Source organism: Acipenser ruthenus, chromosome 4, assembly GCF_902713425.1.
Source record: "Acipenser ruthenus chromosome 4, fAciRut3.2 maternal haplotype, whole genome shotgun sequence".
NCBI lineage: Eukaryota > Metazoa > Chordata > Actinopteri > Acipenseriformes > Acipenseridae > Acipenser > Acipenser ruthenus.
In genome coordinates this window covers 63,032,909-63,054,667 of record NC_081192.1, presented here as the reverse complement: position 1 = coordinate 63,054,667, position 21,759 = coordinate 63,032,909, and the positions used below count along the sequence as shown (strand labels likewise).

The window sequence follows — 21,759 nt, the reverse complement described above, 5'->3', positions numbered from 1 at the left end:
ACCCCCAGGACTGCGACCCCGCATGGTGGCGCAACATCTGGTGGACCACGTGACCGGGTGGCTCTGCCCCAGCACCAATCGCCAGAGCAGGTCACTGAGCTCATTGCCATCGAGCAATTCGTGAAGGTGCTGGGGCCAGACACGAGGAACTGAGTCAGTCGCCACCGTCCCACCACGCTGGAGGCAGTGGTCAGATTGGCTGAAGGGTTCGAGGATGCTCTACCTGCCGCTCCAGTGGTTGCCCCACCTGCTCCTGCCTCCAATAGACCACGAGCGGTGACACCACCACCACCACCACCACCCTGTTTCACCCCGACTACCCACGGACCAGCACTGTAATGTCACCCCATGGACGGCCTCCCTCCAACACAGTGGAGAGCGAGAACGACCCCCAGTGGGTAGTCCGGCGACCATGGAGTGTGGGGTGACCTCCCATTATGTTCTAACAGCACCAGGTAAGTCCAGGGGTAATGATTAGGAGGGGCCTTGTATTGTTAATGTACGGGTTGGTGAGGTGAGCACCCACGCATTAGTGAACTCAGGATGTGGAAAGACTTTGATTAGGCAAGATCTATTGAAGAGGGTACCTTAGTGGTCACGAGGGGTCGTGGTCATTTCCTGTATTCATGGGGATAACAAGGATTACCCCCTAACTAAATTAGATTTGACTGTTGGATGTCATACCCGCCGCGTAATCGTGGCTGTGGCGGAGAAGCTGCCATATCCAGTTATTTTAGGTCGAGACTGGCCCCATTTTGACAGCATGATTAATAAAACGGTAAAGCCAGTCTCCGGTAAGACCATGGGAGCAGCGGGGGAAACTACTGGGAATATTTTTCCGCTGCACACCGATTTGTTCCAGTCCCGATTTCGCCCAAAAAAAACAAAAAGAGAGCGAAGGGTTGAAAAATTGGAAGGAACATTAATGAAACAAGGCTGGGGTTTGGTGGGAGAAGCCTCAGGATCTGTCAAATGTAAGGGAAAGGGGGTTGGGACCCAGTGTGACCTGCAGGGGCAGGTTACTGAGGCCCCCAGTGCCGAAGCTACTTTAGCTCTGCTCGATATCCCGAAATTCTGGGACCGAGATGTGGACCTAGCTTTGGAGCAAAAGAACAATCCTTCGCTGGCACACATCTGGGGGCAGGTTCGGTCTATCGAGGGGAAGGATGTAGAGGATAGCCGGCCGCTTGCATATCCCCACCACATTATTGTCGGGCACTTACTGTATAGAGTATCCCAAGCCACGAGCACAAGCCAGATTGTAACACATCTACTTGTTCCCCAGTCTTTTCGACGTGAGATCATGCGGTTGGCTCATGACGTCCCCTGTTCGGGCCATTTAGGTATCGATAAGACTCGGGAACGAATATTGGCTCGATTTTATAGATGGGAGTTTTTAGTGAGGTGGCGCGATATGTAGCGGAATGCCCGGAATGCCAGCAAATAGTGCCGGGGCAGGTTCGCCAGGCCCCGCTGGTCCCACTGCCCCTAATCTCAGTTCCCTTTGAGCGCATTGCTATGGACATAGTGGGTCCACTGAGCCAGTCTGACTCTGGATATACACACATTTTGGTAGTAGTGGACTACGTGACCAGATATCCAGAGGCAGTACCATTGAGATCCACTAGTGCCGCAGCCATTGCTAAAGAGTTAGTAAACATTATATCAAGAGTAGGGATTCCAAAAGAAATCCTCACTGATCACGGAACGAACTTCATGTCACAATGTTTGAAAGAATTATACAAATTGATGCAAATTAAGTCGATCCGAACCTCCGTTTATCACCCGTAGACGGACGGTTTGGTGGAATGTTTTAATCAGACCTTGAAACAGATGCTGAAGCGGTTTGTCAACCAAGAGCAAAAACCCCAGAGCATGCCCCTCACAGCACAACACAACACAGCGCACGCACCACGATCACTGGACCACAAGAGCACATTTTCGTGCACGGAGGATTGTGGTTGAGGAGTGACTTTTTTATTTACCTTTTTGAGAACTGACCCCGTTTCTGTTTTACCCCGATATCATTGCTGATAGAGGGGTGGATTATTATTTTTCATTTTGGATTATTTTTGGTATTGGTTTTGTTTAAAAATAAAAAGAAGTATTTTTCTTGGGAGAAAAACAGTCTGGACATTGTATATCTGTGTCGCACCGCACCACTTACCATATCACAGGTCACCAGACCAGGATTATAAAATAAAACTTGTTTGGATTGTGAACTTTGTTGTCTGTCTTCTGCTTCATAAGCACATCACCACTACACCTGCGCACTGCAAACCACTTTACCACAGCTCCACATTATTCTTTGTGTACAGGGTTGATAAAGGTAATTACTTTGTATCAGCAAAATGATTTAATGGTAGTTTCTCACCTTATGTCCTTTTAGTCCAGGATTGCCCATTGGTCCAGGTAAACCCTGGAGTCCTTGCTCTCCTGGCATTCCCTTTAACAATGAAAACACAATTAAACTCAGCATTGAGATTTAATGCAAGACTATCCTAGTATCATGAACAGTGCTACCTTTCTAATTTAAAGAGACAGTATCAAGCCCATATACGTTGTAACAATTCCTGCAACATGCATTGGACCTTGCTGTGCTGTTTTCACAGATCACATGAAATAACATTCAGTACTTATTCAGAATATTAACTGCTTTCAGAAATTTCAATCTGTTCCGAAGCTTGGTGGTTCACATTTTTGCCTCCAGTCTTCATTCTTTCTGGTGATGTAGCAGTATTGTACACTCTGATAAAAGTCAGTCGGTGCACCTATTATTCTCACTCAAAATTTCCCGAGCTGTAACAGTAGCTCCTCAGGTCACAGTCTGCCTGACATCACGTATGGGATGAATGCACTCAGTGGCCTATTGATTTTACACATGTTTATTTTTTTATTTTTAGACACCAAAACAACCTTGTTTTAAAAGTTTCATAAAATGGCTAATGCAACAGTAATTGTAAACAGGAAAATTAAATACCAAGATCGCTCTGGTTGTTAACTGAGGTATGAACAAGCTGAACAGCATCTCACCTTTTTTTTAATTGTATGTGATGTATTATTATTGTTAGGGCTACAACATAACTTTGACTAATGTGTAGACTAGATATTATCTTTTATATATTATTTTATTCTCGACTGTGGTCAGCACCATGGGTCTTGAAAATGCACCTCTTAATTAATAATTTGCAAATGTTTATAACAAACATGACTCTAAGAATCTTTATCATTACTAGTCACTTTAGGAAAAAAGCTGACCCGAGTGTCATTCTCCTCCACTGACAAGGTGGCAGTATTTGGAAAACAAGGCCGTGTTACTTCAAGTAGCGCATTGATGGCTAGAATTTTATTTCCACGACCTAAATCGAAAATACATGAACAATTTGCTCAGTTAACCCAGCAGAAGGCAGGTCTCTCCAAAATGGGAAACCAAGAGACTGGAAGAACACAAAAACATTTTCAGGTAAGGATAAATTGTTTATAATTGAAAAAGAATGCACGTACAACACTATGAAGGTTAAACTATGATACAGAGTCTTTACATTGTAAGTATACAAATTATAGCATCTATACTTGATTTCCATTTGTAATATTCTTTTTGGGCGAAATTTACTTTATACCGTCAGAGCAAGACTGCCATATATTTAATAGGAAATGATAGAGCATAGCATTTGCAAAGTTCTACCTAATAAAGGCCACATCTGCAAATACACATTTACCAGAGATGTACAACATTAATGCTCAGATTTCCATCTGGTGTCAAAACGTTGTAATAACAATAATATTAAAAGATAATTCAAACATTTCTCTTAAGGAAGAGACTGCTAAAGCTGAATGTCCGGATCAAAGAAAGAATTCATTTTCACTAAGTAGTTTGTGATTATGTCTGAGTACACCTAATTGCAATCAGACTGAGTGACAAGAACGATGGCTGTGTGTTCAAAACAGTAATGAAATGTATTTGGCAGCTGACTGGCTAATAAACTTACACATGTCTGAATGGAACCATTTTTTAAATGTAGCAGACACAGGGGTTTATTTAATGACCTAAACAGTGCAGGTAAACCTAAAATTGCCAATACATATTACTTACTTAATACCTGATTGTTTCACAGACCTCATTTCATTAATATGGATTCATATAGTTACTTAGCAATGGTATTGAGACCGTTCAAAGACAGTGTTGGTCTGCAGTGTTTTGAACTCCAGTCCCTATCCCTACCTGTGGTATGTTTAGGATCCAGAGGCTCTTTACCAGGTACTTACTTTTTCTCCTGATAGACCTGTCAATCCTGGTACACCACGCACCCCTGGAACACCCTGAACACAGATACAGACAGTAGTGTCATTGTTGGATATTTAATCTGTTTGATCTTCAGCAGAGTTTAACCAAATTAAAAAGACACTGTTCAACTAAAGGTCAATTTGGTACTTAATTGTATATATATTATATATATATATATTGCGGATTCTACATAATTCAGAAAAATTAAAGAAAGTATATCTTAAGGCCCCAGTTGTAGCATTCAAAAGAAAAGCTAATTTAGGTGATATTTTAGTTCACAGTAAACATAAAAGAATAATTGACAAAATAGGTTCTACGAACATGTGCACTAGTAGATGTAAAGTGTGTAAATACATGGACAAAAGTAAAAATATAATTAAACATAAGAACACCACATATCCACTAAAAACTAATACCTACTGTAAAAATAGCAATGTCGTTTATGGAATAGCCTGTGAAAAATGTGATGAAATTAAATATGTTGGAGAGACTGGAACTACTTTATATAAAATAATTCAGAACCACCTTTCATTAATTAGAAATAAAAAAAAATGAATGAACCAATAGTACAGCACTTCACCAGTCAGGGACATGACATAAATGATGTAAAGTTTGTAGTATTAGAACAGCTCAAATTAGACAATGCGACATATAGAAGAATAAAAGAAAGTAAATGGATAAATAGACTGAACACGATTATGCCAGCGGGACTCAACAGATAAGAATGAACTAATTAACTTCAATAAATATATAACATTTAAATAAATAAACAAAATTCATTCAAAAGTTGTGCATGCTGATGCGCTGGGGAGGCCAAATCTAGAATGATCCTCAGAGCCAGCATTGCATGATATAATAAAAAATATAAGTTTATATAAAGTAGTGTTAATTAGAATTAATACAGATTCAAAGATAGAAGTAAAAATGATGTCACAATATATAGAACACCATTACATCATGTAAGAATAAATCATGGATTTGAATGAAAATAATAACAAGTAGTTGTCATGCCGTCAAAAACCTATAAATACCTCCATTGTTTTGATTCAAACACAGGTTCCCTTGATAAAGATATGTACAGCATATCGAAACGTTGGGCAGCTGGCTCTTTGAGCTAAAATATATATATATATATATATATATATATATATATATCTATATATATATATATATATATATATATATATCCAGTGTGCAAAGATAAAACTGTCTTCCGACAGCTGACATAAAGTCGAGGTAGGCTGTTCTCTCCAAGTACACTGATGCTACCTACAGTAGAGTTAGAGCTACCAGTATTATATGACAAGTGTTTTGGCCACAGTACGTGCCGCTTCTGCTCTAGGTGTGATTTCACCCAAAACACTTATTTGGGCGACAGGCTGCTGTTGCTGATGAAAACTTGTTCCAACCTGTACTGTATTATGTTATCGCAGGATAAAGGCTTAGGAATCCCTATGAAAGTTACATAAACAATATTATATCTTTATTTTTACATAGCACCTTTCATAGTGGACCACCATCACAAAGTGCTTTACAGAGGTAGGCTGTGACCTGTGCATTATATGCAAAGTCACTTACAATAGGACATTGATTTAACATTTCATCCACAGGATGGAGCACAAGGAGGTAAGTGACTTGCTCAGAGTCACGCAGTGAGCCAGTCAGTAGCAGGATCTGAACCGATGATTTGAACCGGTGACCTTCTGGTTACAATCCCGGGACTATAACCACTGGACCACACTGCCTCCCAATGGCAGACAGGAACATTTTTCTATTAGTTTTTAAATTGAAACAGCATACTTTTTAAAATGCAACGAAAAGATGATCCAGTGTTTCTCCTGTGTCAAACCAGATATTTATGAGAGGCGTGTAGGGATAATTTGATTAAAATTATTAGACATTTTATATCATACCTTGGGTCCCTCTTGCCCTTCAATCCCAGGTGGACCTAGAGGTCCTTGAATACCCTGTATGGAAAAAAAGTGGTTTCAGTGTTATTATATTTAATTCACTACTCCTACCACTCCTGTCAATAAAGGAGGGTGGCACAGCATGTGTTCAATCAATCAATCAATCAATCTTTATTTTTGTATAGCGCCTTTAACGAGGGCTGCCACAAAGCGCTTCACACGAAGTAAAAAATAATAAGAATAAAAAATAACAGTTCCTTTACAGTACTGGGCAGGTCATTCCATAATTTCTGTACCATATAGCTGAAGCATCTATCAGTTTTTTTCTCAATAATGGGTATAGAAAGTAACCTGGCATCCTCAGATCAGAGTGACCGATTGGTTACGTATGGTGTTAAAAGATCTTTAAGGTAAGGTGGAGGAAGGCCACTTAGAGCCTTATAGGTTAATAACGACACCTTAAAATCTATCCTAAATGGGACGGGAAGCCAGTGTAGGGTATGCCAGCACAGGACTGATATGATCTCATCTCTTAGGGTTGGTTCATACTTTTCTCGCGGATGAATGCGATACATCAGGTGCAGACAGCTATAAAAGCTGTGCAGCTTCACTTCGACCATGCAGCAAATGTTGAAAATGTTCAACATTATCCGACCCTATGCAATTTCAGGTCGCAGACGTATGAGAAAAGGCTGTACGACTTTCCAAAAAAGACACAAATCGCAAGAGTGTGCATGACGTAATTCCGACCTGTCACACAGGGTCGAAGACCAGAAATGATGTCGGAGTCTGAAATAAGAACCAACCTTTAGACCCAGTTAAAACTCTTGCAGAAGCATTTTGTACAAGTTGCAGACGAGATGTCACATTGCTACCAATACCAATTAAAAGACCATTACAATAATCAATTCTTGATGATATAAAAGCATGCATTGATCTCTCAGCATCCTGTCTGGAAACAATACCTCTCAATCTGGCAATGTTTCTTAAATTAAAAATATAGATTTTTGTAACATTTTTAATGTGTGCCTCAGAATGAGAGACCTGGGTAAAAAAATGACACCCAAGTTTATTTTATTTCTGCTCTAAAAAAGTACAAAATGAGACAAGTGTATATTCTTGTATTGTTTCTGAGGTCCCAGTATCATCACTTTTGTTTTGTCTGAATTTAGCATTAGGAAGTTTTTAAACATCCAATTTTTTTATGTCAGCAAGACAGGTATTCAAAATATTAGCAGCAGATCCATCACCCTGTTTGAGGGACAGGTAAAGCTGAGCATCATCAGCGTAACAGTGAAAATTAACTCCATGTCTACGAATAATATTACCCAAGGGTAGCATATAAAGAGAAAATAGAATTGGGTGTAGAATCGAATCCTGGGGGTCCCCACATGTAACCCTTGACAAAAAAGAGGTCCAATTTTAACAAACTGAAACCTGTTAGAGAGATTGGACTGGAACCAGGACAGGACAGTACCTGACAGGCCACCCATATTTTCAAGACGATCAATTAAAACAGATAAGTGGTGTCAAAAGCTGCACTTAAATCCAGTAAAACAAGAACCGAAGGCGAGCCCTCGTCAGAGGACCACAACACATCAGAAATGTTCTGGGCAACAAGAAATCCGTTAAGTTGCTCCGCCACTACTCTTTCTAACACTTTGGATAAAAAAGGAAGGTTGAATACAGGTCTGCAGTTATTAAGCACATTGGGATCAAGTGTGGGCTTCTTGAGCAAAGGTTTTATTACTGCTGTCTTGAAAGAATTAGGAACAATACCTGATGAAAGAGACCTGTTAACAATATTTAAAACTGTGGTATTTATTTTTGGAAATACTTTTAAAAGTGTAGTCGGAATGGGATCCAATTCACATTTTGTGGGTTTTGTATTTTTAACTATGACGCCCAGCTCTTGTTCACAAGTCAAGATTTCTGATTGGTTCTTTTTTATTGAAATGATTCACAAACTCGTCACAGCTTACTGGAGGACTATGTTGTGTAACACACTCCAATTGTGGATTTGTTAATCTTGTCAATAAGATCAGAATAATAGACAGATCTAGCTAGAGACAACGCAGCCCTGTATTTTTCCAAGTTAGATAATGTACCGAAGTCCAGTAGCTCTCCATCTGTGTTCTAGTTTGCAACACATATGTTTGTGTATATGTGTTGTATGTATTTGCTTACGATTGTAAGTCGCCCTGGATAAGGGCGTCTGCTAAGAAATAAATAAATAATAATTAATCAGGGAGAATCTTTTTGTAGATAGTTTCTTAAGTTTATAGGGTGCAGGAGTATCCATGGTGTTTGTCAGAGTGGCATTATACAGTGCTCCCCCTTTATAAGGCCGCCTGTTATACTGCAGAACAAGGTATAAGGCGGTCATGGCTCCCATTTGCCCCATAATGCCATTACAATAACACTAGTAGTGTCGTTATAAGGCGGAACACAAATAGCATTTTCTATGACATAGCATTAACTATTCGGACTACAGCATTACAAAGGGGAAGCACTGTAGTTATCTATCAACTCTCCGACCGCTCCAGAATGAGTAAAATCTAAAACAGACAAAGCTACCAGGAACTTTTTAGGAGTTGATCAATTTAGATCTAGTTTTAATACAGCATAGTGACTGTTTCATAGAGTCGGGTAATAACATTTCAAAGACAAACACAGAGTGATCTGAAATCGTTAGATCATTGATGGACAGATTCTGAATAATTAGACCATGAGTGATAACCAAGTCTAATGTATGGTCATGAATATGAGTAGGACCAGTAACATGTTGACTAAAACCCAAGGACTCTACAGAAGAAAATCTCTACCAAGAAGATATCTATCGACATCAACATGTACATTAAAATCACCTAAAAGTAAGATCCTAATAATTCAGATAGAAAGAAGAGTTGGCTCTAGGGGGACGAGAAATGACAGCAGCCAAAATAGGAGTTTGGCCTTAAATCATAAAAGATAGGATTTCAAATGATGTATAAACCTCTGTTTTTTCATGACAAAAATTCACCACATCGTCCCTTAAGCCGCGCTTTCTGACAGAAGGAAAAACCTGAAGGACAGGCCTCTACCTCTACGTCTTGCTTCAACCACGTCGCAACTAAAGTAAAAATGTCTAAATTAATTTCAAGAATAAAATTGTTAATTAAAACTGAGTTGTTTGCCAAATATCTTGTATTAAGTAAGCCAAGACAAAGCATGGTTGTTGCAGGGCATGGTAAGTTGACAGTGTGTGATGAAGTCATAACTTTAACAACATTTTCAGTACAAGAGCCCCGAGAGGAAGCTGCTGATTGATAGTGGGGAACTGACACTACTTCAGTTTGGGTAGATTAGATGCTTCAGTTGTGCAGTCTGACCACTGTGAGTCAATTCTTCTGAAGACATACCTAGTCAAAGGCCATTACAATAATTCTTAATGTTTTCTGTGTTAAGTGGGGTCTTATCGGAGAAGGGACTCTGTGTACAGCAAAGACAACAGACAACACCTTGTATTTGGCACTTAAAGATATATATATATATATATATATATATATATATATATATATATATATATATATATATATATATATATATATATATATCGTAATCACCCAAACTAAACTTATAGTCAGTGATCACCAGTAATTTGACTAGTTATATGATATTGATTGTATTTAGTTTTTTTTATTTATTTACACAACAGTACGAATCAACAAAATGATATGCATTATTATTTTTAATTAGGTTAATACTAGACAACCTTAACCTTAATAAATATTATAAGGCAACCTTTCTATGATCTGAGCAGACTAATAAGACATATTTTCATGTACTGTACTACAGTCTTGAATTAACTCTCTTTTATAAAGTAAAGAATTCCATTTTGAAATGAGAAATAAACTTTTTTCTTCTTTTTATAAAATAGAAGTTACTAATACATACTGGAGTAAGCACATACACCACATACGGATATGTTAGATACAGTGCCTCACATGGTCACTAGAGGGCAGCAATGAATCATTTACCAAAGATAAAATTTCACTAACCACAGTACCTTGGCTTTAGTAGATGTTGGGTTTGTAAAACAAGACATGTGTTCCTAAGACACACCCCAGAAATATTTAAACATACTTGCTTTGTGTAGAGATCTCAAAATAGCATAGCTCCAGTACAGTTTACCCTCTCTGAATTAAGTCCTATGCCATGTGCTTCATAGCACTTTATATTTAATACAGATTAGGTCTATTTTCATAGAGCATCTGCATTGTTATTTCTTTATTTTTACTAAGAGAAAAAAAGAAACCAACCTAAATGACTTGCAATTAATTTCTACCAAAATATTGTCCTTGTTCCATTCATTTGGAACCTTCAGAGCATTTTAGGAGCAGGTGCAGTGGCTGATTTAGGGATTGGGTTAACATTAGCCTTTATTTGTAGCACATATATCCTGAGAGTATATTTATTGTTCTCAGTTTATATATACATATATATATCGACTGTGCAGTACTGTATATAGGCCTAGAAGATGTTAATAGGTGAATTTGTTCAGCATATATTTATCAGAGTTTGTTGAGTGTCCTACTAGTATGGCTGCTTATGATCAATGCCGTATATTCTGTCAAATGTTGGGGTGAATGTTATGATGGAATGAGAGATTTTTCCACAGACTAAATACATATTTTCATAACTTAAACACATGACATGTTACATGAAGACCACTTAAGATAAACAATCCTGAGAACATATACACATTTTTACCTTTTATGCATAGCAATTTGGATCTACAGAGATGCAGCAAATGATGTCAGCAATCTTTAATTTGTGTCAGAAGCAACAGAAGTCAGTCTATTTAAATACAGTCTCCCTTTTGTTTGAAAAAGAAACATACAACATTGGACCAGTAGAAGAAAAATATAATCTATACAGTTTATATATTATGTCTGTGTGCTAGGGCAGTTTGTATATTCTGTGTGTGTATGTGCTAGGACAGTTTGTATATTGTGCGTGTGTGTGCTAGGACAGTTTGTATATTATGTGTGTGTGCTAGGACAGTTTGTATATTCTGTGTGTGTGCTAGGACAGTTTGTATATTCTGTGTGTGTGCTAGGACAGTTTGTATATCACATTGTTTTTCTGTCATAAAACATGCCTAACAAATGGCCTATCCTATCTGAACAGGTTACATTAGCAGCTGAGGTTGTCATCTGAATCTGACTCGCTAAGAAACATCGCTGTAAGGGAGTGTACATGTTTCTGGCTTCCTAATTATAATACTGTACTTACATACTGAAGCTTTTCTTAAGGTTTAGATCACGGATCACTGACCAAAGAGAAGCTTCGATTAAGCAAAATGTAGCAGCCAGCATGAAGCTATTTTATACTCCCAAAAGTGACGTTATCTGTGATGTAAATACAACAGGAAAATGTATTCTCATAACCTTTGGGTCCACAGTGTTTCTATAGAGGTCAGTTCTTTAAATATGCTCTCAACCTCAGAGTATAAAATAACGACGATGGCTTCTCTAAATTACCACTATCAGTGTTCCAGTGTTTTTATAGAGATCAGTGGTTTAGCCTACAAAAATGATAGATAATCATCTGTTAGTTTTATTATTTTCCATTAACTTGAGTTACTTGTACTGCTACCCATCACTGGATGTTTTTCAGTGAAGTGAATCTCACCTGCTACTGTGTGAAACCACCATATTACCAAGGGACTGCTTATTACAGTCTGGTTTGGATTTCTTTGTACTAAACAGTCCAAATTAAAAGCAAATGCATATACAGTATTCTTCATACACACATTCTTCACAAGATCAATAAGTGTTTTCTATGACTAAGTCTTGCAGGCTATAATGCAGCGTATAACTGCATTGTTTTTGCATAATAAAAAAGGAAGGTAAAATCCCCATGGAAAAGAGTAACCACATCACCTGCTGGTAAGAGTAACCACATCGCTGTGCTCCTGCATAACAATGTAACAGACAGAGAAAAGGAAGACTGCTCTATGTATTGTACAATGGGATATAGGTAACATGAGTTACCAGTACATGTCAGGCAGGCGGAGAGAACCAACCTGTGGTCCTTGTGGTCCCATTGCTCCTTTGGGGCCAGTGATACCACGCTCCCCCTGTAAGAAATTAAAAAAAAAAGCACTCTTTTAACTTTTAGCATCACCAATGGCCCTTTACATTTCACCACTGATCATTTTAGATTTTTTTATCCACAACCCCAAAGCAAGCCAGCAAGGATGTGACAGAAAGTCTGATTTGACTTACACTTAAAGAGTCAATTTTCTTGCATTTATTTATTGTTTATTTTCCCAAACTAATCCTTCATCAAAATGATTTACTATGAACTGCTACACAACAAATCTGGATGGATTTAAAAAACGTCAAATAATGAACATTATTCTGTGTTGTTGATAAGTGTGTATCTCTCTCTATAGCACACGTCACCCCTATCCTATGTTTAGACGGGGAAAGTTTTTTCCCCTGATTTTATGCACTTAGTTCTAGACAGCTATGTTGAGAATAAAAATAAAGAAATACACGCACAACCACACAGATATGTACATACTACAACAATCTCTGGAGCTTAAAAAGCACCTGTTAAGTTTGCAGTTAGACACACAATGTGGATTTTTGAAAATGGGACCCAGAAAGTGGTAAGGTACCAGGAAGCCACAGTTAAAGCTTTCTCTACTCTGTATAGTTTAATTTGTAATCTCTAATTCAGTTCTAACAGCAAGAGTTTTTATTTTTGACCATGAATGATCCCTCACCTTGGGCCCCACAGGTCCAGAAGGTCCGGGAAGACCATGGTAGCCCTGACAACAAGAGAAAGAAAGTCTCTATAAATACATGTGTGAAACTTATGATAACAGGAGGAATAAGTCAGTGATTTGAATGATGCAGGTTTGTGTTAATAACACTATGGATATTTTCTTATACAGTACTTTCGCATGCTTCCACTTCCAGCACCCTAATGCTAGCAAGTCCGAACTGCTAATATATTTCACAAATGTGTATGCATTAGATTATATAGAAGTCATTTATAATATGTGGTTGCACAAAATCACCCTGAGGGTGTCTGAATTTCAGAAGCACTGTGAACCTACTGTAACCCAGTGTTTCTATATGATCTTTTTTTAAATTATAAACTTGAAAATTTTTAGTGTCATTCCTATCTATCATTCTTTTTAACAAAGATACTGTCTCAAATAATGTATTTACATATGAATTTATTTATTTACTTAAAACTCTTATTAAACTACTGTTTTTGGCCTGCATTTTTTACACATGGCTCTGCCTTGTCTGATTCTAAATACGGCACCACTGTGAATATATATTTCATATTGTTTGCAGGTGATTTTCATTTCAAAATTACTCTCACGGCTGTGCTTTGAATATAACTTGAAATATAGTAGCCCAGCAACTGAATGTAACAAACTTCAGTGTTGCCAAGTATTGTATTATTATGCCAGAATTTGTTAATGTATGTACAAGAGTACTACAAAATATGAAAAGTAAAACACTGTAAATTTGGTAAAGTTATCTCACCACTCTTAGTAATGATGATCATGAACATGTATTTACTGTTTTGTTCAATAAAAAATTAGCATTGGGATATGACGTTTTTTACTTGCTCGACTACATTGACAGTGAAGAACACGTATGATATTACATATAGTCCTAGCCACAGCTGTAAATATAAAGATGTCGTTAATATGAAGAAAATCACAATGACCTACATACATCCCCAGATTCTGATAGTCCAAATAGGGTAACCAACTTTTATTACAATTGGATACAATTTGACAGCTTATGTTAGTCGTGTTGGCCTCGACAGCCTGATTCCAATTGGACAGCTGTCACAAATATGAAGTACAGTACTCTCCCTTATTTAAAACTGGCAACACTCTTTATTTAAACACTGTGTTACCGGTAGCGTGTGGCTCCTGTTTTTACTTGAAATGTTAGCTAGATGATGGATGATTATGAAATGTTCAAAATGTCATGAATGTTTTCTCTTATTCCCAGTTGTGTTGATACACAATGTTCGCTTCATTTCAAAGCTTTAATATAAAAAAATATATATTAAATGATTGCACACGAGCAGCCCTCAATGGGGTTTCAATGGAGAGTAACATGAATTATGAATTGTGACTCCCACACAGGCCCAATGTTTTCCAAGTCTCAATGAATCATTTTAAATCTTTTTTTCTTTTAACAAAAACACAGTGCTAGAATGGGAATACATACAGTGCTTGTGATCTGGAATTGCATTAAAAAGCAACAATGCAGTGCATGATTGCAGGAGAGAATATTTTTCCAGTTGCAAACACTGTATTGTTATAATATTAAGAATAACAATAATATATCTGCAGATGAAATCAAAGTCAAGATTTGACTTGAGTGGTTTACGGTTTATAATAATAATAATAATAATAATAATAATAATAATAATAATAATAATAATAATAATTTACGCAGTTGAATACAATATGCACTCCATTTTAGGTTAATTACACAACCCAGTACACAAACGAGTTGGATTGTTTTTTGTGGGATCGAGGGAGAACAGTTCAGACCATGTTTTAAATGATTTTTACAGTTTTAGAAGCATGTGTGTATGTGTGGGGGTGCTTTTTGGTTTAACAGCTGTGGTTTGGTATTCCTTTCAAATCTCTTACAGTTTGACCTGCGGCTATGTCCAACCCTTGGCCCTACACCTCCTGTCTGTGAAAACCTCAATTTTAACCCTCCATTTAAACTACCCAAAGATGCATAGCGATTACAATTATAGTGACAACTGTCGAACAGTAGACACCTTGTATAATGAATTGCTTTAGTATGCCCGGAGTGGTGGGTGATTGCGCATCTAGGACTGAGGGTCAAGCAATATGTCCTGAATAAAGCAATATGACCTGATATTTCCACTTCCAGCATTAAAAATAATTATGATGAGGAAGATCTCGTTTTTTTCTTAAAACAGATTATTATTAAAAAGAAAACTGTTTTATTCAGGGCTAAAAAAAGGGGGGATTTATTCTTGGGTGGTCTTCTCTTTGCCTTCATCGCTAGTTCTGGCAGCTCAGTGTGGAAAGCACAACAGCAGTCGATTAGCAGGAAAAGTGTATTTATTTTTGTAAATTGTTTAAAATCGACAGTTTATACAGGGAACTTTTAATACCAACATTTGGATTCATGTCAGTATAGACAGTACCTATGTTTTAAACACCAAAGGCTTATTTTTCAGTAGCCTTTGAACTGAATGTAAACTTTCAAATAACCCAATAGGAAATAATGTGTAAGGCCTAGCTGGCATGCTGCATTTTCATAAAAAAACTAAAACAAAAATATGCCTAAATGAGTATAATGTACACCGAATTCTTTTAGAGAATGGATGCTTACCATTATCAGCTAAATTGTGAACCTTTCAGGTGCCTTCCAACTTCCAGCAGCTGCAAAAGTGCTGCCTTGGCAAACACACATGGTGAATCTTTCATTGTTGCTACATGTGGCACAGAATTTAAATGAAAAGCTTGACTTTTAACATTTATGGAAGCAATAACTGTCTGCTGACCGCAACAGCTGTCAGTTCATGAATATATTTTTGTTTAACAATTGAAATATGTCTGCTACTGTATGATTTGATATATCCTGTCCCACAAATAAAATCTGTACAATTTTGTTGTTGATATGAATTTATATAATGGAAAAAATCCAGCTCCACTGTAAAATACGATTACACATGCCAGAAAAACTGTCCCACATAAAGTAAATATGGGTCATTGCAAAATGACAAGAACGTTTAAAAATGGGGCCAGTAACATCTGTTTCAAAAACAAAAATAGTTTTTTTTGAGGAATTTACAAAATAAATCTTAATTCAATCGATATAAAGGTCCTGCATTTGCAGTTTTGAATCACAGGAAACTTGTTTTTCATTTAAAATCATATCTGGTACGAAACTAGGTTAAATATATTTTTGCTTTGCCTTTGAAGAAGTCTGTTACTGTTTCACTTCCTGTGTCACATTACCTCAACAGTGTCTTTGGGGTTGTGACGGGGTACCCCTACCCCTGGGTGTATTTTGGGTTATTTCGTATAGTGTGGGTTATGTAGCACGGGTGATTTAAAATGTAAGTTGGTATGTGAAAACGGGGAAGTCACAATTACTTCACATGCATACTGTGCCGGAGCCAGACTGAATGATTAACAATCAAGTCCCGGCACAGCTGCTTAACAGTGATGGTTCTCACACTTGGGGTTGGGTGTTCAGTGTGGAGAGAACAGGAGAGAGAGTCGGGAGAAAGAAAGCTAAAATATATAAACTGCTACCGAGCTGATCACTGTATCGCACAGTATTTGTTTTTATTATTTAGTGTTGGTTTATTTTGGCCACTGTGCCGTTTTGTTTTGATATTTAAAAGTGTTTTGTTTGTTCAAACTTTATATTTATAATAAACTCACTAATAAAGTGCTTCATACCCCAATACTGTGTATCTGTATTTTCTGGTCTCACATAACCCTTCAGCTATCCTGTTCACAGGGGTCAAGTCACGTTCCTGGCTGAAATGCATGTCAGACATCAAAGGAAGCAGCCGGCTGGGTAATGACAGGAAAGAAGGTGTTGAAGGGATCAATTTCACTTTCAATGTGATATGACCAAGGAAGTGCAAGACTTCTGGACCGGAAAGCAACGCTCACAAACAGAGCTTTCTTTAACCTAGTGTACCAGATAGATGATTTAAAAAGAAAATACATGCCTCCTAAGAAAGTGCTTGCAAGACACAGACCACATCAGCTTTTATCTTTCCTGGCTCAATGCTTATCTCTTATTATAGAAAGAGCTCTAAATTGGAACAAATTCACCGGTCCGCTGGAACAAATTACCTACTGCCATCGGCTGCCTACCACATTCTGTGTGTTACAAATTATATTTAATTTAGCACTCTTACTACAAGAGATCATTGTACAAGCAACATGTTTTCAACCTTGATTGTGCATTAATTGTCTAGTGTGAATAGGGTATCATTGTGGTGGTAAAGGTTGTCCTGGTTGCCTGCATGTTTTGACATACAAATAATTCCCCATGTCTGCCTCCTTGGATAATGAGCAAGAAAGGTTTCAGGTTTATGGTACATCATAACTAAAACAACTAGGGCAATTGGTCAATAGTTAAGAGTAGGTAACATTTTAGTACACAAAGGAAAGGTTGAAAAATATTATATCAATTACTAGTTAGCTTTAACAGAGTTGTAATATCAAATGTGTTACCAGGGTTCAAAATGTACCTTATGCTCACCAAGATACCAATATCTGGTTATATTTCAAAATATCTCTTACCTTATTGAAAACTCGTAAATACCACCCCTATGCACACGTTGAGTGAATTTTGAAATAGAACAAAATGAATCAACACCTAATGACCGTATTTGAATTGCTTTCCAAATCAATAATGAATTGAATTCACTATAAATTTATTATTATTATTATCATTTTAAATTCAAACTGGATTCCAACCACATTTCTCTTATATTCAAAATGTATTCCCATGAAGTAAGTCATGCTTCAATCACAAGTCAAGGCATATAGACTCACATAAAACAGGTGAAAGTGTTGTTAAGCAATACACCACTACTAAAGATAGCTGTCCTACCAGTTGTCCTCGCGGTCCATCTGTCCCGGGTTCACCTGGTTCACCTCTCTCTCCCTGAAAAACAGAACAACCTGAGTAAATACGCACTGAATATGTACATTAAGAATAGAAAGTAAATTGAACTGAACCTATAATGAATCATTATACAGTAACACAATACTAATTACAGTTTATATAGATCTTCTAGGAGACGGTGAAACATTTCAACACTATTGTTTGGTTGAATATAATTGTGCAATCAAATTACCCTTATAAAAGTCTACCCTAGTAAAAACATGTAATAAAACATAGTGAAAGCATGGTAAAGCATAGGTAAGCATTGTAAAGAATAGAGAGGTATGATAAAGCATATTAATAAACATGGGAAAAGCATGGTAAAACTGCAAAAATCCAGAGCAAAAATACTGTGGTAGTCAGGACAGGGGGATTTATCCAGGGCAGATTTAGTTTAATCCAAAATGGCCTTTAGAGTTAACCTGAACTCAAATCAAATCCCAGAAGCAAATGGCTGTGCCTGATTATAACTTGAATAGGAAACCTTCATACAATGGTAGGTGCTGTATACTGTAGTGTTAATGGCTCAATCAGTACGGAACTCTCTCCCACCTCTGGGCAGGAAATTAAACCCCTGTCAGAAATGTTATCCTCCTGATGAAAATGTAATATACAGAACAGTTCTCCAACCCTATACTTCGAGATATCACTGGAAAGATGCTGCTCTTCATCGGTCTGAAATAGGTCCAAGTAAATAAATAAAAACACCAGTAAATGAAAAGTAGTATGAATACCAACTTGTTCAAACCTGCCTTTTTCCCCTAGGTACCAATTAAAAACACATTAGAAAAAGTAAAGCCATGTGTGAACTCTAAATAGAGTACCCTCCATTGGCTTGGGTCATTTCATACAGCCAGCAACATATGGGCTGCACATCCCAGTATTCCTCCCACAAATCAGCACCCAGACTGGCTTCATACTTTAGAAATAAACAGTCCGAGGCCTCTTCAACCAGTAACAGCAGTGGGATTTGGTTTGGTTTGTGCTTGATGATTATTATTATTATTATTTATTTCTTAGCAGACGCCCTTATCCAGGGCGACTTACAATTGTTACAAGATATCACATTATTTTTATATATAATTACATTATGTTTTACACATTATTTTTACATACAATTATCCATTTATACAGTTGGGTTTTTACTGGAGCAATCTAGGTAAAGTACCTTGCTCAAGGGTACAGCAGCAGCGTCCCCCACCTAGGATTGAACCCACGACCCTCAGGAGTCCAGAGCCCTAACCACTACACCACACTGCTGGCCACTACGCCTTTTTACTAGCCTCCCAGATCGTGTTGATCTTCAGACTCCCCCACTTGTGAACTACATATTCCAGTAGGTTTTTTCAAGCTAAGTACCTTCGGCATGGCTTCCTTGAAATCCCCACTACAGCTGTATTGAAATCCAGGCTGAATTACATAGGTTTCTCTCACTTTGCTTTCTCTTGTTCACCTTTGAAAACATGCTTACTCTTCTTCTGTATTAGAGAACTCTCAAAGAACAGTCACTTGATTGCCTCTGATGGACAAAAAGTAAACCGGGGGGGGGGGGTTGGGGGAAGGGGGTAAATAGGCTCAGCAGTGAAATGGTTACGCTTGGTGTCATTTTGTAAAGTTGTTTGGGTGAAAGGGTTTCAGTAAAATCAAATGTCGCAATTTTGTTGTTGATATAGTTTTAACTGCCACTATACATATCACTGACATGTTTGTTTAATTGTATAGCTACATTTCTTTGTAGTAGTAATGTATTCTGTGGCAACATGTAGTAAAACAGAAGATTAATTAGTAGGCTATACAAGTATTCTTTAGAATCCATTCTATTTAGTGTTAACAGCCAGTTACTAATAACACAGTAATAGAGGAATGCATAACACAAACATCTAAAAACTAAAATAAAGCTAAATAAATACTTTCATGAAAAATAAATAAGTGCATATTTACAAATCAAATGTACACTCGGTATCAAATTTGTTTTGCCATGTTCTACAATGAAACAAAGAAGGGTTTGATGAAACACTGAGTTATTTTTTCATTATGTTTTTTCATCTTACAAATATTAAAACCAAGACGTATTTACAGGAATAGGAAAACAAGATATATTTGAACAGAGTTGAGCCAACCTTATTCATTTTGGTTTCAGAAGCAAATAAAATCGATTCATGTCCTGTCTATAAATATCATATGACCTGGCATGGCTAAGATAGTCTAAAGCTTAAAAGGATGGCCATGGTGCAATTTTTTTATTTGGCAAAATTATAAAACAAAAAAAGTTCATATTAACATATTCTAGCTGTGCATAAAACGCTATCCACCTTTGCTGGCAGCCAGGCAGCTGGGCCCTGTTCATCCTGAAATAAAAACATTGATTTTGGCAAACAATGTATCACGCTCACATTAGGAGTCCATTACAAAATCCCCCAAATTATAAAGACAGCTGTGTTAAATCCCACTTGCTTCTTTCACATATAAACATAGAAGTTGGATAGTGCAGCATGCCCAGGTACTGAATACAGGATATCAAAAGAGGCAGGACTCAGAATGGGGTGTTTTTCTAACCAGTGAGAGCACAATTTACGTCAGTCTTTTAACTGTGCACAAGTAATGCATTATGTATCATTAAATATTTAATATAATTTGTATGCCATATGTATTAACTTAATTGGTTAATGCTACAACGCTGGTCAAGGGTTACACCTCACCCATACTTATTTTATTTATTTAATTTATTTATTTCTTAGCAGACGCCCTTATCCAGGGCAACTTACAATTGTTACAAGATATCACATTATTTTTACATACAATTACATTATTTTTTTACACATTATACGGTACAGCTATGCATCACCCTATAGAATTAGATAATTTTGCTACAAAGTCAAATAAACATGCTGAATAATGTTACATTAACATATTGAATTACATACTGCTTTGTAGTTTTCCATATACTTAACGAAAAACAAAAATTGAAAAATGTGACATTTTGAAATCTAACATGAAATACTGTAGTACTATTATGGCTTCCGGTAGACTTTTGCGATATAATTTTGTAGTTTCTTTGATTACATGATGTTAAATAAAATATCTAAATTATGTTCATAGTGTAGCGTGCACGGGGGAAGGCAGCAGTAGGGCTGGTAGGTGATGTAATCACACACAAAGACAAGCCCGATATACGCGCCTTGCAAGGGAGCCGGCTCATTTGTACAGCGGTATCGGCGCTATGCTTTAGTGCGAGAGGTCCTGGGTTTGCGCCCTCCCTCCGCCTGTGTGTGGATTGCCTCACCCTGTGTGATGCGCCTGCCTGCGGGAACCAGGATCGCTACAATATGTTCATATATATATAGAGTAGTTTATAAACTGTCAAAGAAATCCGAGATGGAATTATTTTCCTTTAACACACTATTTTTTATAATACATGGATATTAGTATCTGTAATAAAAAAAGACAATAAACGGGCGTTAAGGTACAAATTGCAAGTGAATTTATTTAATAATAATAACGTAAACTAAGGTAATATTAAACCAAACTCCTGGCCCAAGCTCTTGTACTCTCCAGATTGGACTACTGTAACTCTCTCCTTGCTGGTCTCCCTGCTTCGGCTTTCTGACCCTTTCAGCTCATTCAGAATTCTGCTGCTCGTCTTGTTTTCTCCCAACCTTGCTAATCTCATGCTACCCCTCTGCTTCGCACTCTCCACTGCTACCTATCTCTGTTCACGTTCTATTCAAGACCCTTGTTCTTGCCTATCACTCTCTTCACCACACTGCCCCCTCTTACCTCCAATCCCTTGTGTCTCTCTAGACCCCCTCTCCGCTCCTCCTCTATATGCCTACTGGTCATGCCTTCCCTC

At 37.4% G+C, this 21,759-nt stretch overlaps 1 protein-coding gene across 1 annotated transcript in view; it reads right to left on the bottom strand.

Moving 5' to 3' along the window:
• LOC117399948 (collagen alpha-1(XXI) chain) overlaps positions 1 to 21,759 on the bottom strand; it is a 66,778-nt gene that overhangs the window by 20,573 nt on the left and 24,446 nt on the right. Inside the window, exons 10-15 of the mRNA XM_059022636.1 lie at positions 17,856 to 17,909; positions 12,974 to 13,018; positions 12,266 to 12,319; positions 6,199 to 6,252; positions 4,267 to 4,320; positions 2,375 to 2,446 (exon numbers count right to left, since the gene is read on the bottom strand). Coding sequence (XP_058878619.1) covers positions 2,375 to 2,446; positions 4,267 to 4,320; positions 6,199 to 6,252; positions 12,266 to 12,319; positions 12,974 to 13,018; positions 17,856 to 17,909 — 333 coding nt within the window. The remainder of the gene's footprint in view (positions 1 to 2,374; positions 2,447 to 4,266; positions 4,321 to 6,198; positions 6,253 to 12,265; positions 12,320 to 12,973; positions 13,019 to 17,855; positions 17,910 to 21,759) is intronic.